The sequence below is a fragment of the Megachile rotundata genome, chromosome 10 (genome assembly GCF_050947335.1).
Source record: "Megachile rotundata isolate GNS110a chromosome 10, iyMegRotu1, whole genome shotgun sequence".
NCBI classification, from domain to species: domain Eukaryota; kingdom Metazoa; phylum Arthropoda; class Insecta; order Hymenoptera; family Megachilidae; genus Megachile; species Megachile rotundata.
In genome coordinates, this window is record NC_134992.1 from 4,202,869 (window position 1) to 4,224,219 (window position 21,351).

Consider the following 21,351-nt stretch of genomic DNA (forward strand, 5'->3'; position numbering starts at 1 on the left):
CTGTTGTACATATTATTTTACTATTGTAGTACTTCACTTTTAATTTTCTATTATTATATCACTATTATATCATTTCTTTATTTTTGCCATTTTAATATTTTACAATTTTATTATTGTATTTCATTACTTCACTATTTCATTATTTCACCGTTTCACTGTTTCACTATTTCACCATTTCACCATTTCACTATTTCACTATTTCACCATTTCACTATTTCACTATTTCGCTATTTTATTGTTTCATTATTTCACTATTTTGAAATTTTTTAAATTTGAAGCGTTGAAATATAGAAATATGATATTTTGAAACTCTGAAATTTAAAAATATAAATTTTTGAAGTTTACAAATTTAGAAATATAATATTTTTGAATTAAAAAAATGTAGAAATATACAATTTCTGAATTAAGAAATTTAGAAATATAAAACGTATAGAAATGTTCATTTGTTAAGTTCAGAGATTTTTAAATTTAAAAATTCCGATATTTACTAATTTATAAATTTTCAAATCTGAAAACTCAAAATTTAGTAACAGAACTATATCAAATTTTTATATTTTAAATTTTATGAATAGAGAATTTTCAAGTTTTCAACTTTTGCAATTAAAAAATTTTGAAGTTTATAAAATTCAGCTGGTAACTCAAAGTTGTAAGATTTATAAGTTTAAGAATATAAAAATTTTATATTTTTCTATACCATTTTACTTTTAAACCTGATATATGAATTCACCACTGCACATATTAATAAACGGGCAACACCCTCTAAAATATTGATTGATTGATTAATTTTATAAGGGCTTCGACTGCTGTGTTCATTGGGTCGCCTAAAATATTGAAAAGTATATAAAGAACAAAATGTAGTTGTGTGTATATCATAGTTGTATACATCACCTGTTCTATAAATTTATATTCTATTGATATTGTTATAATTAATATTATTATCACATTGGATCAATAACTAAAACTACTAAAATTATGTAGGATAGGAGGGTAAGGAGAAATAACACTCGAGTACGTTTTAACAAACAAAAGAGATTAACAATATACATATATATTTAAGAATGCACACAAAGAAAGACACACAACACTTCGGACGGCACTGCTTTCCGTCGAAGCTACACGCAAGAGAGTAAAGTCACGATTGACCCGCAAGTCTTTCGCACGCGCCAAACGCCGTTAAAACAAAAGACGATCGCTGATGGAAAAAACCCATGTTAACGGTCATTCTATGGAAAAAACCATGACAGCACGTGGAAATAATCCTACAATTATTACAGTAATTAATATATATATTTATTTATACTTTATTGTTTTGTTTTTCTTTTTATTGCAACAAAAAGACCAACCAACTATCTTAAAGAACTGAAAAGAGGTTAGAAACGAAAGCACGCAATATCAGTGTCAAGCTCCACGCAAACTAGCAAAGTTTCAAGTAAATCTGAATTTTCGGACCGTTGAAGTTTTCTTGTTAGCACAAGGGTAGCTCAACGATATATCGGCATTCATATTTAACGCTTTCAAAATTGCAATTACTTCGTCTAGAGAAGTTATTTTCGCATTTGTCGCACTACGTTAAACTTGAAGATGTCGTTACAGTTGCTTCTTTGACAACGGTGAATAGAATAAGTTGCTTTTGTCGTGATTTCTTATCAAACTTGTAACGAACACGATACTTTCGTTCGTTTTTCAGTAAAGCCACTGGTCGTGCAGATTTTGACGAAGGAGCCTCGAGTTTCTGCTGACAAGAACTACAACGTGGAGTGCAGAACAAGTGGTTCCAGGCCAGAAGCAGTAATTACTTGGTGGAAAGCGAACAAGCAGATTAAGAAAATGGCGCAAAATGTAAGTTCCAGTAAAAGGAAGCATTGAGTCGTGTAATATAAAATATCAGATTTTTCGAGAGAAAACGATAGTTGCTTTTTTAAATTAAAAAAAAATAGGTATAATCTGATAGCTAATTGTGGACGCAATTGCCATAAGTGTCCAGTTTCCTTGGAAATTCTGAGTTTAATACTCAAAGTTGATAAAATTATTCTTATTGTATTTCGTGTACAATAATTTAAACGAAATATGTTGTTAGATATATGCAAAAATTTCGCTAATTGGCAGAGACAATGATTTAATTTATTAGATAATCTAATCATTGAATTGTGGCAGAAAAAAATGCGGATTTTTGCACTTAACTTTCAACCAATTTAGGAAATCATTTTCATTAAATTTTATTATTGTCGTTAAATTTTGTTATTGTTACCAAATTCTATTATGGTCATTCAATTTTACTCTTGTCATTAGACATTATTATTGTCATTAATTTTGTACCTATAATTGACGGGTTAAAATTTTTTAATGTTTATTTCCATGTTATAAAATCAACTATTTAGTATGTAATAATTTAACAATCAATTTCTTGATGAATATTAAGATTTTTTTATTTCGTCGATCAAATTACTATGCCCAAAGAAAAATGCAATTATATGAATACAATTTGCGATGATTGTAATAATTTGCTATTGAATCGGAATTTGGCAGAATCCAATAACGTAGATTGCCGTGTAATGACTCTGAATCAATATTCTGATTCGAATTTTGCAACTGTGTTATTATTAAATGTTGCGAAATTATTTGTTGCATTTCCTGAAGTTGCGTGAATTTGCTTATGCAGATTGCTGTTAAAATGCTTATAGAATATTCAACAATTCATTTTTAAATGTTAAAATCATGACTGTATCTTCATGTATGTAAAGTTATAGGTTATAAAGTAATCACTGTAATTTTTCGATTACATTCGGCAGTCGATTGACAAATGGAATGGAAATTAGTTATTTTTTTTTATTTGTTAGTACAAAGAAATATTTATCTTTCACCGCAGTAAAAATGTTTTATTATTTATTGATTTATCTAATATCTATTTGCTTATTTATTAATTAACTATTTATCTCACATTTCGTTACAAAATTTTTTATATTGATTTTTACAGTTCAATTTTATATCAATTACTAAATTTACACCTTGCTATTATATTCTATTAAATTTTTTATTATTAGAATTAAATAATTTTGCCTCGAATATGAAATGAAGTAAACTAAAGCAACGGACATTAATTTATACTATTATTTAAATAATCTTGCAATCGTATTCTAATACATTATTTAAATAAATAATTAGTTATTCGGATTAGCAAAAGATTGATATGCTAACAATATGTATATTAAAGAAGCGGCCAATATTGACGTTTGAAAGTTTCGGTTTTGGCGCGTATGCTGATGGCGCCACGAATCGCATAGAAAGGATCGACGATCTTCCTGTTATCGGTCGCGTCCCACTGCGCGTGCTTCCATTGAACAGTACAGTCGTTATACAATAATATAATAAAAAATTATGTGAAAGCAGTATTTAAATAAAAAGAAATAATTCGTGTAATTTTACATAAATATTTCGAAGAATTAATATTTTGTCCATCGTTAAATAAAAGTAATATTTTCATTTAAATTACAAAGTTTTAATGATGTAACTTTTTTGTATTGATTTTTAAAATTTTATATCAAATACTAAATTAAAACTTACTATGTTTTAGTAAAACTTCTTTCTTAAATATAAAGTTAAAAGAGAACTGAAATTAATACATTATCATTAAATGAGAACATGAAATTAATACAACGATTAATTTGTATTGAGTTATTGAGATATGCAAAAAAATTGACGTGTAATAAATAAAATAACAAATATTCATCCAAACATAGCAATTACTTAAAAAAATGAATTACAATAATTTTGCATAAATTTTATTGCAGAGAATTTGAATTGTGTCTCTTTTTAAATAAAAGTTATGTTAACTTTTCAATTGAGAAGTCGTGTCAGTACAATTCACGAGATCTAAATTCTAAAGAAAATTCTCTAAATCAGTTCGTCACGAGGTTTCGTAGTTCTCGACGACTCGTCAGGACATTGAAGCAGTGAAGTTATTTCGTTTTTTCCTACAAGTAGTCTGCTTTTTCCTGTGCTCTTTTCTGTCTTCGCCTCGATCGACTTCTACCAACATTTTCTTCATAGCTGACGAAGCGAACGTAGAAGTTCACGAAATAAATCGTTGAATACCTTCCTTTTGCCTTCCCGTCTTTACTTTTCTCAATAAATTACAGATCTTACTTGCTTTTTCTATTTACGACGCTGTTTTTTTCCGATATATCGGAACAATTTCTTTAAACGTTAACTTTGTTCTGCGTAACTGCTGCACAACCTGCGAGACCAGATACAAGCAATCGTGCCCTCAGCGATGTGGTACACGAATGTGTAATTAACATTTATGTGTCGACACTTATAAGCATTGATAATGAATTTTTTAGATGAAAATTTCGTGTATTTTTAAATTTCTAATTTTGTATTTTTGCAAATACAAAGTTGTATTCAAAAATTGTTAAGTTTCTATTTCTTCGTATAAAGAACGGTTGTATTTATCAATTTTTAAGTTTGTATTTTTGCAGATACATGAAGCATCTACATTTCTAAATTTCGATAATTTTCAACTATTCGAACTAGTAAATTCAAATATTCCTAAATTTGCAATCTTGATATTTCTGTGCGTTTAAATTTCTAAGTTTATCAATTTCTAAGTTCACATTCAGATTTTCAAATCGTTATATTACTGAATTTAAAAATTTGTTAATTACAATATTTCTTAATATTCAAGTTAAAATTTATAAGTTGTCAAGTTTTTAATTTTTAAAATTAGAAATAAGAAATTTCCAAATTGTATTTGTAAATTTGAAAATTTTAAATTTCAAAAATGATTAGACTGATTCAATATCATATGAAACATGCCGTAGAAAATTAAAATATATTGTATTAATTTTACTAGTAACTTTGTCACATTTTATTTAAATTTTATATATAGTGTCATTTCGAATAAATCTAACGTAAAATTAAAAACATAGAGTTCAGTACAAATGTAAAATCAAGTAATTGAGAAATATATTTTAATCACTTATAATTAAATGTCTAATGTTTATGTAGAAATATGTATAAAAAAATGTATACATATATTGCCTCAATTGTGCATATAATAATAAGTGTTTATTGAATGGTTTATTATTTTTTAACCAGAGATTAATCCTAAAAACCTTCAAACTTTCAAATAAATTTTAAGTTTACTTCTAATTTTTGTGGATATACAAAAGTAAAAATATCTTGCTCCAAAAGTAATGTACATAAGTATACATATTAATTAATATTAATATTTTCACTAATTTGTTTAATCTTACCATAAAAATATGTACATTTATTGAATTGAAAACAAAAACATTATGCAAGAAACTCACAATAAAAATGTTTCGTTCATTTGTATTCGAATATTATGAAGTTTGCTCTTCCTTCTCTGCTTTGCTCAATTTCAATATGAATTTAAATAATACGAAAAGTTGTGTTTGGAATGAATATTTGAGGTTTCTATATGAATTCTGAAGGCTTTGTTTCTATATGAATTCGCGTGACGTACACTTTTTGTCCTTTTTATTCTTGTTTCTGTATGCTAATGAATAATGCAGATGCAGTAATAGGTTCGAAGAAAACGGAACGATCACTATTAATAAGTTGATTGCCACATTAGAAGCAGCAATGTCTAGTACAGTACAGGGTAATATTTGTTGCAGGCAGTAAGGTTTTATTTGTTAATCCGATGCTTCAATTTAATATTTCAAGTGATTCATAATGTAGCGTTATCTAATATTTTCTTTGTCTCGTCTTACAATTATGCATTTTATTATAAATGCGATTACGTGATTTTAGTTTTTAGTTTGTAACTTTATGATGATGTTGGCCTTAAATTAACTATCTTGAAATTTTAAACCTTACAAATTTTCAAATTCTTAAACTGTCAAATTGTTAGACTCTCAATTTCTCAATTTCTCAATTTCTCAAATTTTCAAATTCTCAAATTTCCAAATTTTTAAATATTTTAATTCTCAAACTCTCAGATTTCTAAATTTTCAAATTGTCAAATCCTCGAATATTTCAATTCACAAATCCACAATTTTTCAGATTTACAACTTCTCAAATTATTGCATCCACAATTTTTGAAACCTTGAACTCCTCGAATTTTTTCAAATTCTTAAATTCTCAAATTCACAGATCCCTAAATTACAAAATCCCTAAATCCCCAAATCGTAAAATCTTCAAATTCTTAAATTCTCAAATTCCTAAATTTTCTACTTTTCAATCTTCCATATATTCGAATTCTCAAATTACAGTAAATATTCGATATGTGCACCATTCTCGGGTCTGAACTGGTGCAGATATCGTACAGTTCCTACGTTGATTGATGTTTTGCCGAACGTAGAAAAGGACAGCGAGCGAAGGATACCGAATGTAAACAAACGGAAACATACTAAGGGATAATACTAATGAGTAAAACTTCTTTATTTTCCATTTTTTCGTTATCCAACTTTTACTAATGTATTCTTCATACTTTTCCGATTAAAATAAGACTAAACACTAAATAATTTAGACTATGTATAGTACATATTCGATATGTGCACCATTCTCGGGACCGAACTGGTGCAGATATCGTACAGTTCCTACATTTCGAGCGAAGGAGACTGAACGTAAACAAACAGTGACCTACCAGAAGGACACTCCTAATGCAAGAATAAAACTTTTTTATTTTTTATTTTTTTTTTGTGAAATTTTTTCCATCATATTTGTAACATTTTTGTCGTTAAAATGAGACCAAACACGACATACTTCGAGACATATTTACTTGTAATTTCAAGTGTTACGCGTACATCGATGATTTTACTCTAATAAGATATTGCAAGTAAATATAACTTAAATTACGTCGTGTTTGGTCTCATTTTAATCAGGAAAATGTCTCGAATATGATGGAGAAAGTTATATAAAAAAATGGATGAAAAATAAAAAAATTAGCAATGCTCAAGTATTGCAAACAATCGAACAGACTTTTGATCTTTGCCGACTGCTACGATCGTAGCGTCTCTCTCTTTTTGACTCGCTATCCTCTTCGACGTGAGAAACTTTTATCGGCAATTACACCAGTAAATATAGTCCAAATTATGTCGTGTTTGGTCTTATTTTAATCAGAAAAATGTAAAGAATCTATTGGTAAAAGTTGGATCTCGGAAAAATAAAAAATAAAAAAGTTTTATATTTGCATTGGTATTGTCTCACGGACACACTAAGGCTCGGATCAATTTACATTTCTCGGCGATCGAGCTTCTTGGCGTCTGAAGGGGTCTTCCCCCCAGTGGTGGGGATAACTTTGGTGCACATATCGTACAGATCATTTGTGCACATATCGAATATTTACTGTACTATTTTCTAAATTTTTTAAATCATCGGATGTTAAAATTAACTTTTCAGATTGTACAGTTTTCAAATTCTTAATTTCTCAACCGTCCAAAGATTTAGATACTCAAATTCAAAATAAAGAAAAAAAATATTGAGGCATTAAATATTTTATCAGTTGGAGACTTAAATTGTGAAATTTATTTTTCTAACATCACTTATTATCTATTCTATTCCTTGTTATGATAACCTAACCTAACCGTAATACATACAAGGGTTAACCAGTTATGTGTGTTTGACGACTATATCCGTCATGGAGATGTGGCAGAATTTTGTGTCATGACGACCATATCCGTCATGCGTAAAATTTTGTTACAATTTTGATATTTAAATTGTAATTGTGGCGAAAACTAAATTATATTCGTAAATTGTAATATGTTTAAAATGTTTAGAGGTCAACACGAAATGAAATAAACAAATACAAAGTGTAAATGATTTGAGATGGACTCACACACTGGTGAGCGCTTTGCAATAAGATCGCCACAGTTAATTGGTTAAACGTTTATTTACTTGTGGACCTATTTCGAAGGTTATTTTTATTAAATGTCACTTGTTATAATTATATAACAAAAATTTCTAAATTTTATTCAAGTAGGTTCATATTATTGCAGCGTCTGTTAAAGTTTCTACTGTCACTTGATTTTGTGTTATAAAAATAAAAAATACGAAGAAAGTGTTATTAAAGTTTATAGATACAATGAAAGTACTTTCATGGCGTATTCTGCCTGCGTACAAATAATTGGCGCGAAATTTGATTTACTTTATTACTTCAGCTCGTTCTAAATACAAAACAACCATCTTTCTTTAATCGCTTTAACCTTATCACAGTAAGTAGTTCGTTATGTCTGCAACCAGCAAATAAATAAAGGGGTTACACATTGCGAAGTATTGTCAAAAGTCAGAGCACTGTGAGGCGATTCGTGAAAGATCCGATTTATTTCGCGTTCCTCTCGGGAGAGAGGGTCGCAATTTCTACGTGGATAACTTTTGGCTTACTCGTACTTCCGTCGACGTAATCGTGACCATAGTCCGTACGCAATCTCCCTGCAGAATACATCGATGCTCCTGTTCGATTGTCCGGAGAGCTTTATCGTGAAATTCGATCGCTTTGCAGCGAAGCGGACTGAAAGCGCTATGCACCGAAGCTTACCGAGAGGAATCGTCTCGCGGTAGATTGAATGGACATTTTAGGTAGAAATAACTCGTGTCATCAACAAATATGTATTTCCTCTGGTTCTTCTGCGTTTACAAGGAAACCCCGGAGATTGATACACGTCAATTTTTATGAAACTTTCCAATAACTTTACAATTGTTCGTTGAACTTATTTAACATATTAACCTACAATTTTTTAGGTGGTCGCGACATTCATAGCTAGATAATTATTGCTACAAAGGCAACTAAAGAAAGTTAAAACGTTAAGCATATTTTGTTTTTAGCGATCCTTTATTATACAAAATCCAATTTAATGTAAAAATAGGAGTCGGATTTATTATATTTCAGCTGTAGTATGCATCACGAGTGTGATACTATAGGGCAAGGGGTTAAGAATGTAATTCTTTTTACTTCAAGAGGGTATACTAGTCTAAACCCTTAAAAAATTATTTCTTTTTTACATTTTCTGAACGTAGACATTTGTTGATGTAAAACAGTGGAAGGATTCTTTGAATTCGTGAAAATGACAAAGTTGCATATAGTTAACGAAGAAATGTAGCCCGCAGCATGCAACCATTCTCACATAACAAATACGAGAACCTTTAATAGTGTTTTGATACAACATCTTATTATATAACTGAGGTGATATCTCAAACTCTAGACGACTAGTTGACTTGCAATTTGATATATACTATCGCATGCTATCATCTGAACTAAAATGATGTAAAAGATAGAATTTTTGCTATTTATGTTATCTTGCTAAACATGAAAAAAAGTCAATAGAATGTATGTCCAAAATTCAAAGTGTCGCCATTTTGTAAATCTTCAAGCCATAATCACAATAATACTAATAAAAAATCCTGTTTATTTTTTTATTTCAGATAAATAGAATGATCAGAATCGTAGCCAGTAGATTTTTTTTAAAATGAAACCAGTTCAAAAGCACATAACTTAATTAGATTCTGTTATTTTTACTTGAAAAAAAAATTGTAAACATTCATAAAACGTAAATAAATAGATACGAAAAATGTTAATATTAGGGAACTTATATTTTATTTGTAAACAAATTCCTAAAAGCACCAAGAAAATATATTTTTACACCTAAGGGTAAGATCAAGCCTGTTATGCGAGTCAATCTATATAACTATTTATAAACGTGTGATGCTTAAATTTTCATACGAATTTGTCATATATATTATTAAGAATTTGTTCACTAACCTTATTGGAAATATTTATATTAACTGTTTAGAACAATAAATAATAAATATAACAAATACTGTGAAAATATTTAGTAAGATTTGTTGAAAACAAAAATGCTATCTAATAAAATTTTAAACTGCTTCAAACAACGTGTTAAAAAGTTCGAGTAAATGAAACGTGTGGACTGTAGAGGAAACAACTTTCATATTTTATGGAGGATTAACGGCGAACATTCTTATAAATTAATGGTTACGTGTTCGAATCGCACAGTAATCTTTTTTATTTTCTGCAAAATTTCATTTTTATTACTCTTTATCCATTTAAATGTCAGTTTATTAAAATTCATTTAGCAATTTATTAAAGTAATTGTTGAAAACGTAAGGGAAATAACAGAAAAACAAATCGAATTGGGATTGATTAAATATATTTATTCATAAACACAAATATACAATTCGTAACACACTAGCGATAGGAATAATATGTACAATAATATACAATAATATCGAACACTATAAACAATTTCGAATAATATGTGTTAAATAATACGAATTAATTTGGAAAACGAATAATAATCGACAAAAATAAGGAACGTGAAATCACAATAAACTAATTAACAAAGGAATCAATCTTGGAAAATGATTTTAACGATAATTTGAATGAGGCGAGGCAAGGGCGTAAGTACGATCGAATTGCGAGGCGTCTATCGAGCGAACGAACGAACGAACGAATGATAAGAGCGACTCGATCCGTAGCGGCACGGACCTCGCTGAGTCACGTGGTCCTACCCCCACTACGGACGATATCGATCCGAGAACGATTCAAAATCCTGGTGGCTTTGCTCTTAGGTTAGCCTGTACGTCTCGGAAAATTACCGAAGTAATTTCCGTCCGTCGACCCTCACAACAGGAGATGCAAAGCATCATCCCTCACGGGGCTTCATGGAGGCCTCAGAGGGACGTAGAACGCCCCCCCTAGCCACGGCTTGTCGACCACAGGGACACATAAAGCGCCCCCGCGCCGCAAAGAGATCACCTACCAGTCCATAACATAACAATAAATTATAAGCAATCAATAATTAACAATTTTGATGCCTCACATTTCCACTCGTTACCCCTTTGCATTCTTTTCAAATGTCCTCATAACTCAAAATTATTACATGTACAACACCAAATCGCGGCAAACTAAAAAATGCCGATAATTATCAACTAAAATGAAATATTTCACGTTCCTGTCATCAACATCCTCCTCCCCGTACAAAATAAAGTTAATTTTGTACATCCGGCGAGGAAGATGCCAATTTTATTATTTTATGAGCTGGCCGCGTGAGTTCTCCCGACGTGGTCTTCACTTTCACGACCCTCACTTGGTCGTCCGACCCCGGAAAAACCTGCGAGATGGTCCCCCGCAACCAGGAATTTCTCGGGGCTTGGAAGTCCACGATGAGAACTAAGTCCCCTATGCTGAGGCGTCGGCTCTTGTTGTGCCACTTCGTTGTTGGGATAAGTGTCGGAAGATATTCTCTCAACCACCTTTTCCAGAAGCTGTCGGATAACGCCTGCGCCGTTCTCCACTGTTTTTTCAAACACGTCATCTGGGCCTCATACCTTGGGAGCCTGATTTCACCAAAGAATGTCCCGAGTGCTTTATTTCGGTTAGTAGCACACGATTCCCCGCAGGACTTGCCCTTTGCTCGGCTTCGCTGTTCCGCTTAAGATATCGGCGGAAATTTGGTCTAACTCTACGTTAAAACCGAGCTCGTTTGTCTTCGTATTCCAGGAGAGTCCTAAAACCTTCTCTCCTCCCCAGTCGCAGATTCGCATATTCTTGTGATCTACGGATCTCCTCGTACCCGATACGGATTTGAGGACAGACGCGCAGTTGCTCGCCCATCCGTGCATCTTGAAATTGGCGCGCGCATTAATTTTGTTACGTCTGCCACCATTTTCGCGGCTTCTTTCGCTGTCTTACAGCTAGTCAGGAAATCGTCCATGTAGCTGTTTTTGATTATATTTCGGGATGCGTCCAGCGTAATTTCAGAGAACTCCGTGGCGTTCTTATCTTTAACATATATCGTGTTGCATGGAGATGACTTAGCGCCGAAAAGGAGACAAGTCATCTCGTAAGTATCAGGTCTGACATCGCATTGTTTGCCACTCCATAAAAATCGCTGAGCTCCGCGATCCGCGTCTCTTACTTTAATACGCATGAACATATCTTCAGTGTCCGACTTAATCGCGATATCATATTGCCGGAAGCGCACCAGTATTCCTAACAATGCTTATTAACTCTGGATCCGTATCCAATAAATCGTTCAAGCTCACACCCTGTGCCTTTGCGGCAGCGTCGAAAACTAATCTCAACTTCTTTGGCTTGAACTAATCTTACACCAAAATGGGGTAAATACCAGGTGAACGGTCTGCGCACCTCGTCATCTACTTTCCTCGCGTAGCCATTTTCTATAAGGCGCTCCATTTCTTTATAGTATAGCGATGCATACTCAGGATCGCTATCTAGCCTTCTCACAAGCGAAAAGAGACGTTATTGCGCTGTGACTCGCCTGTCCACCTTTGGAAGCGGGTTCCTAGATCATAGTAGGCCCGTCTTCTATAAGAATCCTACCCTTCTTAGGGCAGCGTCAACTCGCGGACCACGCGCTCCTATAGAACGCGAAACTGTGTCATCGATCAATGAAATGGTTGAACCCTCGTCCAAAAGGGCGAGGTATCGATACACGAAACTGGTCCGATGACGCGCACTGGAACGATTTTTAACAGTGCGTTTGAATCCTGGAGTCATTTGTTCTTTTCCCTGTTCTCCGCCGCATTGCCCGAAGGACCCGCACGCTCAGTTCTATCCTCTGCGCCAGTCGCCGTCTTCCTGGTTTATATCTGCGATTTCCTACCTACAGCACGCCTCGGATTATGCAGCAGATCATGGTGCCTAGAATTACAAGCAGAACAATTTTTCGCAGTACAAGTATTTTGGAAATGATCAGAACGCAAACACTTAAGACATAACTTATACTTCCTCGCTATATATCAACGACGTTGAGGTGTATCCTTGGCGAAGCTCCTACACTCCGGTAGACTGTGATTATTTCTGTTGCACAGAACACACCTACGAGTCGATCTCGTATTCCTACTGGACGAATCCTGGCTACATTCTCCGTGCACCACGGTATATGTCGCACCTATTGGGTCTCCGTGACAAAGACGCCAGTTTTCACGGCTAACTCGGCTTCTCGATATAAGAAGTCCGATAATTTCTCCAGATCCGACTGTTCTTGAGTTGCCTCTGCGGCATATCGATTGTATGCGTATCTTAACGCAGATGGTAACTTGCCGCTGATATTTCCAATTAAACCTGGACTATATAAGTAACCAGTCAGCTTAAACGACTTAAAAGCCGCCACAGCGTTTTTGAGATTGCTGGCAAATTCCATAATGTTAATTTTTCCAGAATCTACCGCAGGCATACTCTTCAAATCGCTAACAATTTTCTCGGCTATAAACCGTTTGTTGCCATAATGCAACTCCAACACATTCATCACGGCCGCCGCATCTCCGCTCGTGGCCAACAAAATCTTGACCTTCTCGCGCGCATCCCCCTGTAGGGCTTGAAATAATCGCGCAATATTTTCGCGATCGTTGTATCCCCCGGCTACCGAAGAAAGCTCGTAGGCCTCCTTGAAGTGCAACCACTCCAAGGGGTTACCGGAAAAAGTGGGCAATTTTCCGGAGCTCGTTAATCGATTTAGTAAGCGCGAGCTTCCTTCGTTTAGCATCGATGCCTCTCGAACCGAGCGCAGTGTGCTCTCGATCGCCTCAACCAAACGCATGGTAGGATCGGCTTGGTTGTTCGTCACCGTGTTTCGCGATGTTGAAGGGATTGGAGTAGATGCGCGGTTAACATATTCGTCCCTTATTTCAGAGCAAGGAGATGATGCTGTATCTTCAGCCGGTACAGCGTCGCCTCTGACCGAACCACCCTGTCGCACATCGTGCGCAGGGAATGTGCCTCCTCGTGGGATATTGTCTCTACTACCCGAAGGAATCGGCACAGAAACTTGTCCCGTATTCCCGCGGCTAGTAGTGGCTTCCATATCGTTGTTTCCGCTGTCCACCGGTTGTGTAACCTTTCGTGGACGACCCCTTTTTCGCGGAGGTTCATTCGCGGTAACTACGCTCCCTCCTCGCTTTCTTTTAGGAGGCATTGTATGGTATTGCAAAAATAGAACGGACTTAAATATTCAATTATTCAAATCAAATCAAATCCAAAATCAAGTCCAAAATCAAATCCAAAATCAAATTCAATTAAATCAGAAAAATCGAAATATTTAATTAATCCCGAAAAAATCGAAATATTTTATTAATACCGAAAAAATCGAAATATTTAATTAATCCCAAAAATCGAAACAAAACAAGAACCCGGCGTAATGTCCCGGGTTTCGGCACCAAAAAATATGTTGAAAACGTAAGGGAAATAACAGAAAAACAAATCGAATTGGGATTGATTAAATATATTTATTCATAAACACAAATATACAATTCGTAACACACTAGCGATAGGAATAATATGTACAATAATATACAATAATATCGAACACTATAAACAATTTCGAATAATATGTGTTAAATAATACGAATTAATTTGGAAAACGAATAATAATCGACAAAAATAAGGAACGTGAAATCACAATAAACTAATTAACAAAGGAATCAATCTTGGAAAATGATTTTAACGATAATTTGAATGAGGCGAGGCAAGGGCGTAAGTACGATCGAATTGCGAGGCGTCTATCGAGCGAACGAACGAACGAACGAATGATAAGAGCGACTCGATCCGTAGCGGCACGGACCTCGCTGAGTCACGTGGTCCTACCCCCACTACGGACGATATCGATCCGAGAACGATTCAAAATCCTGGTGGCTTTGCTCTTAGGTTAGCCTGTACGTCTCGGAAAATTACCGAAGTAATTTCCGTCCGTCGACCCTCACAACAGGAGATGCAAAGCATCATCCCTCACGGGGCTTCATGGAGGCCTCAGAGGGACGTAGAACGCCCCCCCTAGCCACGGCTTGTCGACCACAGGGACACATAAAGCGCCCCCGCGCCGCAAAGAGATCACCTACCAGTCCATAACATAACAATAAATTATAAGCAATCAATAATTAACAATTTTGATGCCTCACATTTCCACTCGTTACCCCTTTGCATTCTTTTCAAATGTCCTCATAACTCAAAATTATTACATGTACAACACCAAATCGCGGCAAACTAAAAAATGCCGATAATTATCAACTAAAATGAAATATTTCACGTTCCTGTCATCAACAGTAATACAATTAAAAATGTTTAATTGTGATAATGTTAATAGTATAATGATAATTTTTCTTATATAATCACTTTAAATTTTCATATATGAATAAAATTATTCACATTTTTATATGAATTTTTATTTGAATAATACATTATAATACATTCTGTATTCGCATTAATTGCAAGTAAACAACGTTAAATATCAAACCAAAATAACGAAATTTCAATCAACATTTTCATCAAGAAAAATCTTTTCCAAACTTCGAATTACGATTCTAAAATCAGAAATAATATATTTCAGTGAGACATCGAAAATTTAACGATCAAAATGTCGAGGAATTTCAAAACAGTTTGCATTTGCCACAGGAGTTAAGCAAACTTGTATATAATTTCTATTGCACTTTAGCGTGGTTCACCTCTCTATAATTGTTTGATGGAATTCAATCAACTGAGTTTTTTATATTTCCCAATAACACGATTTGTGCCATTGGTTTCGTTCTGAATGAGTACCTTGTTATATTTAAAACAATTAAATCGACGCTTGACACCACTTTTTCGGCTTGTTTCACCAGCAAAAACTGTTTTTTTCGAAAATTCGAAAAAATACATGTCGCTCAGTGTTTCTTAGTGAAAGCGATTAAAATGTTAGGGTAACATTCACTTATGATTCGAGTTGTTTATAAGTGTATAATATTGAGTTTTATCGCTGTAAAATGTTTTACAAAAATGTTAACTAAACGTTTTACTATCTCTCAAGAAGACATTCGATTCAAAATTTCATGAATGCAAGTAAAAATACCGTGTTTTTCAGATGTGAACGTTAGCTAATGGCCAGTTTTTCAAATATTTCTAAAGAGAATAGTCTTTCAATAAATTTGTACTATCAGTGTAGTTTAAAATATCCTAGAAGAATGTATGTAAAAGATTTAGTTTCAGAAGATATTTCAAAGATATGTTCAAACAGATATAGAAAATTTCGGAATCGAACTGCGAGCATAATAATCTAAGCACACAAAAAATACACAATATTGAATATACCAGATGGATTTGAAAAAATAAACTCAGTCTGTAAAGAATAATATCCTATGTATGTAAAACATCCAACATACCAAAAGTAAATAGTCAAATTTTTTTCATAAAATACAGAGTAATTTTTATTACTTCTCTCTGAAATTTCGAGTAATCTGTTATTTTACACGACGTGTACTCTTTTACATTGACTTGTATACAGGTCAACGGCAGCGAAATAATTTTTTTCATTAACATGTATACTCGTCGAACGTAGTTAACTAATTAATCATTGAACACAACACTTGGGGAGTTCCCCTCGTTAGGCACGTGTCTATTTTGCTCAGCGATAATTGCAGCATCTGAACCAAACAAAATATTCTAGGATTTTTTCCACCTAAAGCGCCCATTTCACTGTGCGTCAGTCAGGTGAAGGTGAGACAGAAAATAACTACACGCGACAGGGTGTGGAAGAGATAGAAGGGAAGGTCACAGTGTCGAGAGATGAAGGGAGACACAGAATGTGGAGGAGAAGCGATGATGCGACACTCATCCTGACGAACCGTTACCTCCATTCATCGCATTCGCGATACTGATGTGAGATACGCGGCTTTTCTCGATACGTATGCCTACTGGCGCTATCATTAAAATGACATCACGGAAGCGGAAGGGTTAGAGAGAAACAGCGAACTCGAACGTAGAGGGCGGTAGTCGCGACTCGCCTTCATTCTAACGGTTTCGCCCTTTATTTTCCTCAGTTCCACGCCACTGCGCCATAAATCCTAAAAAATCGTTAATCTCTTTCGTCCCTTTTATTTTCTCGTCCCTTTTCTGCGGCAACGCGTACCAGTACCGAATGGATTTTCATATTAAACCGGTGACAAATTGTTCAGACGGCTTCGCTGGCGACGGCCAACCTGTGAAATCTGTTTACTATTTAATTGCTCGCCGTTACGGGCGTTAATCTCGACGCAATCGACGGTAACTTGTAAGAAATGAATAGAGTTTAATGGAAAACTGTTACACGGAAACGTATTCGTGAAACAATACGAAATACGATTGGAAAATCGTATAAATCGTCAAAAAACTCATGGCTGGATGCTGACGAGTTTATTTGTATTTATATAAATAAATTTTCACAGTAATTTACTAAAGTGCAAAGTCGTGTAAATTGTTGTTTTTACTTTTACACCATTTTTACATCAGTTGAACGTTTTGCAACATTTGTATTGCACGTTACTATTTATTTTGTCAGAATATTTATGTAGCTTAATTCTATTATTATTGTTTAAGTACTGTTATTTAAGTAGATATAGTTATTCATATTAACATCTAGACACAGTTCTAAAGGTATTCCTGTTAGTTCTTATTTGTTTTACTATCAGTCAAAATTTTAAAGTTGAACAGAAATTAATAAATGATTAATATTTGTAAAATAAGTAGTATGATATAAAAATATCCCATTCTATGTATAATTATAAATACACAAATAATGCAAAAGTAATGCAAAAATGAATTATATTCAGAAACGCTAAATATTTAATAGTAAGAGCAATAAATATATTGCATATTGAACGACAGATTTTTCTACGACCGTTTAATCGCAATTTCACTTCGTGTGTGCTTTTCATATAACAAGTCTTCTTTCCGGGTTAATTTATTAATAATAAAATTTCTTTGAAAATTAAATCAAAGCTTCATTTAATTGTAACCCAATACTATGCATAATTTGTTTTGTGAAGTTAGATATTTATTTGTTCTTTGTAAACAGATACGTTGATAGCTTTGTTATTATTTACTTCTGATAGCTGCTGTACAACAGTTATTAGCATTTATTAATAATATCGAATTACGTTTTGTCGGCAGTACGCATTGGAGAATAATCAAAGCCTCAGTATCCTAAGCTTCGTGCCAAGCATAGAAGACGATGGCAAATATCTGACGTGTCGGGCGGAAAACCCTTCTATTCCTGACAGTGCTTTGGAGGACAAGTGGAGACTGGACGTGCAGTATCAGCCAGTGGTAACCCTCAAGATGGGAGAAACCTTGAATCCAGATGATATCAAAGAGGGTGACGACGTCTATTTCGAGTGCTTAGTCAGGGCTAATCCGAAAGTGTACAAGCTTGCCTGGTTCAAAGATGTAAGTCCTGTCATAACACACCATTTTCTGACCGCTCTGTAAATAATAATTGTTTTATAACATTGTTTTGTAATATATTCTTATGTTTCACGATTTTTTTGCTGCTTGCATTTATCGGAGCTAACATTAAAATTTATCTGGAAAAAATAATAACGGACTCACATACATGTTTCGTATAATTCAGTTAATTCTGGACACTAGAAGTAATTTTCAGTTAGTAATACTTCTTCAATTAATATTGCTTAATAATTAAATGATTGATAATATTTATGTTTGTTCGGCATTTGGTTAAATTTTATTTTTATTAAGTACTATTAAATATTTTTATAGATATTTTTCAAAAATGCTTTAGTAGAGTGCAAAGATACAAGTTTCATATTTAGGAACCCAAATCTAAATATTGAAAAATGTTGCATGTATAAAACTCAGTATTTTTAACGTACTTTATAGATTAGTTTGATAATCTCTATTCTTCTATTTATACTCTGAGCACATGTGGGAATTAAACTGATGTCGACGATATTATTATTTAATAATATCGTTAAGCTTCGTTATTTAAAAATATAATCTCTTTGGGGGTTCAGAATAGTTCGACAAGATCAATTTTGTTATGACGGTAGAACACCATAAAAAATTGAATGGATTCTCTGCAAACATGTCATTATGGGAATATCTTCTACCTATTTAATTATTTACTGGACAACAATTTAATTTTATATTTGGAATTTGAATGGCTAAGAGTGTCACCTGTAATTAAACGTTTATTTATGTCTAATGTAATCGAAATCCCGATACTGGTACAAATATAAATTTAATGCAAATGTACCCTGAACCTAATTGAAATTCCAATTTCAAGGATAGCTCCAAATTTACTTCGAATTCAAATCTAAGATACATTTAACATAAATTCGGTTCAAATTCAAATCTAATAGAAATCTACTCCAAATTAATCGCAGTTCGTTTTCATACATATTTCGCAATATGACTTATTGATTTATGAATGTTCTATAGCAAGTCCCGTGTGTAATGGTCGTCACTGACATATATCAATTTATCATTGGTAAATTGAAGTTAAGTCAGTCAGTGACTTTATAGATAGAAGTTAATATGTCGTCAAAATTAACTTATAGAAGTTAAAAAACACTTAACCCCAAAAACACTTAATGCTAGAAACACTCAGTGAAATACATGTAATTTTAACCCAATAAATCACAAAGCTTAGAACTTGTGCATTCGATATAACCATGAGATACATGAATTTTGTATATCCCACAACAGAGTTTAACCGAGCATTATTTGAACTAATATTTACAATAATTTGATTCAATTCAAAATATTTTAATTTATTGAACTAAAACAATTGTTGATGACAAATAACTGTGAAAGACATTTCATGTTTTATTATGTGGTTACATAAATTAATGTGTTTATATTAATATATAATTAGTTTCTATTAACATGGAAAGAAAATTTGCAACAAAATTATGTTATCTCTTTCAGGGCAAAGAACTAAAGAACAACGCCACCGCAGGCATCGTCCTCAGCGATTATTCGTTGGTTCTTCAGGGTATCACCCGATACTCGGCTGGTGATTATACTTGTCTTGCTGCCAATAGTGAAGGAAAAACTGCCAGTAACCCTGTGACTCTTCGAATAATGTGTGAGTCTACATAATTCCCTTAATTGTAAAGATTTGTGTTACATTTTGCTTCTTTACAATTTTTACTGCCATTTAATTGATTTCTAGCGTAACTGTTTAAAATATTTTGTTATCAATTAAATATGATCACACACAATATTTTCAGGTTATATTAACTTATTTATAAAATTATTTTGAATTTTTTGTACAAAAGTTACATAGTCGGTGCAGCAGATAAATATGCTAATTAGAATTTGAAGAACGCGAATATTTTGATACTAATTAAATACAAATTATACAAATTTTTGCACTTTACATTTCGCAATTTTCTGTGCACAAATTAAAATTGGTGTGTAATAAATGTGCTAATTAAAATTGAAAAACATGCAACTCAATATTATAACTGTTTTGAAAGTTACAATAATTTATATAGGGTGATTCAATTAAGTGTATCATTTACTCGTAAACTGTTTGTTACATAAATAGATATTTGGTATTAAATACTTGTCACCTTATATCTTACAATTTCGTTTATTTCTATATCAGAAATAACCACGTCTCTGTGAAATGTGTTCTAAGCCATAGATATAACTGCACGTGTTAACGAACAAATTTTTAATTATTGAATTTTTGTACTATATTAATTTCTAACCCAATGTCTAAAATTAAATTTTACTCGATGCAGCTAAAACACTGAAAAATAAAAAAATACAATAAAAAAAACTATCAATAAGAAAATAAAATAGTAATAGTCTAATCATTACATTGTACGCACATATCGATATACATAATACCATCTTTATTACAATTACTTTTTGTAATAACAAACTTCCGCATAAGTTTATAATATAATAATGCGTATTATATCATGAAAAGATAAGTTTTTTATTTATTTAAAAAATAGAATTTCGTACATTATCTATGGTATAATTCAATTTTTTTTAAACATGTTCAACAGTTTATTTAAATAATCATTAATGAAATAAAAAAGGGCAGCAGTAATTATATTCATTTGAAAGCAGCAAACGAGTTCCTGATTAAATAGCTTTTTTATGACGAATAAATTATTAATATAATAGCCTTCTTTATTGAGAAAATTGATCGGGTATTCTTCATTCGTTATTGGAACAATTACCGGTGAATATTAAATGAATGAAAATTAATAACTCATATATGTAAATGCGGAATAATAATAGAAGAGAGGTATTTATTACTTATTTGTTGAAGACGGTTAAACTAGAAGTCACTTAAAATTTATTCATTAATAATTTTTATACTTATTTTTCGGTATTTATGTAATTTTTTTTTTTAATAATTATTGTAATAATTGTACATTTATGCAGTGTTTTTGATTTTTTGGTACAATTAAAAAAGATGCGAATTTAGATCCATGAATGTAGAATATAATATTGTTCTTTTGAATCTTCTTTTCCAATTAAATCTTTTATTTTGTGAATAAAATTGACAAGCACGGTGGAATAATCTAGGCAAAATGGTAGTGTAGGAAAACAGCGCGCCATTACATGTTTAAATGGTT

The 21,351-nt window shown here is 32.6% G+C and overlaps 1 protein-coding gene across 2 annotated transcripts in view; it reads left to right on the plus strand.

Annotated features, from left to right (window-relative positions):
• Nucleotides 1-21,351, plus strand: part of LOC100877207 (neural cell adhesion molecule 1) — a 349,161-nt gene that overhangs the window by 255,176 nt on the left and 72,634 nt on the right. For both annotated transcript variants that reach the window (XM_076536766.1, XM_003703377.3), the window contains 3 exons: nt 1,688-1,839; nt 17,900-18,175; nt 19,676-19,835. In XM_076536766.1, coding sequence (XP_076392881.1) covers nt 1,688-1,839; nt 17,900-18,175; nt 19,676-19,835 — 588 coding nt within the window. The remainder of the gene's footprint in view (nt 1-1,687; nt 1,840-17,899; nt 18,176-19,675; nt 19,836-21,351) is intronic.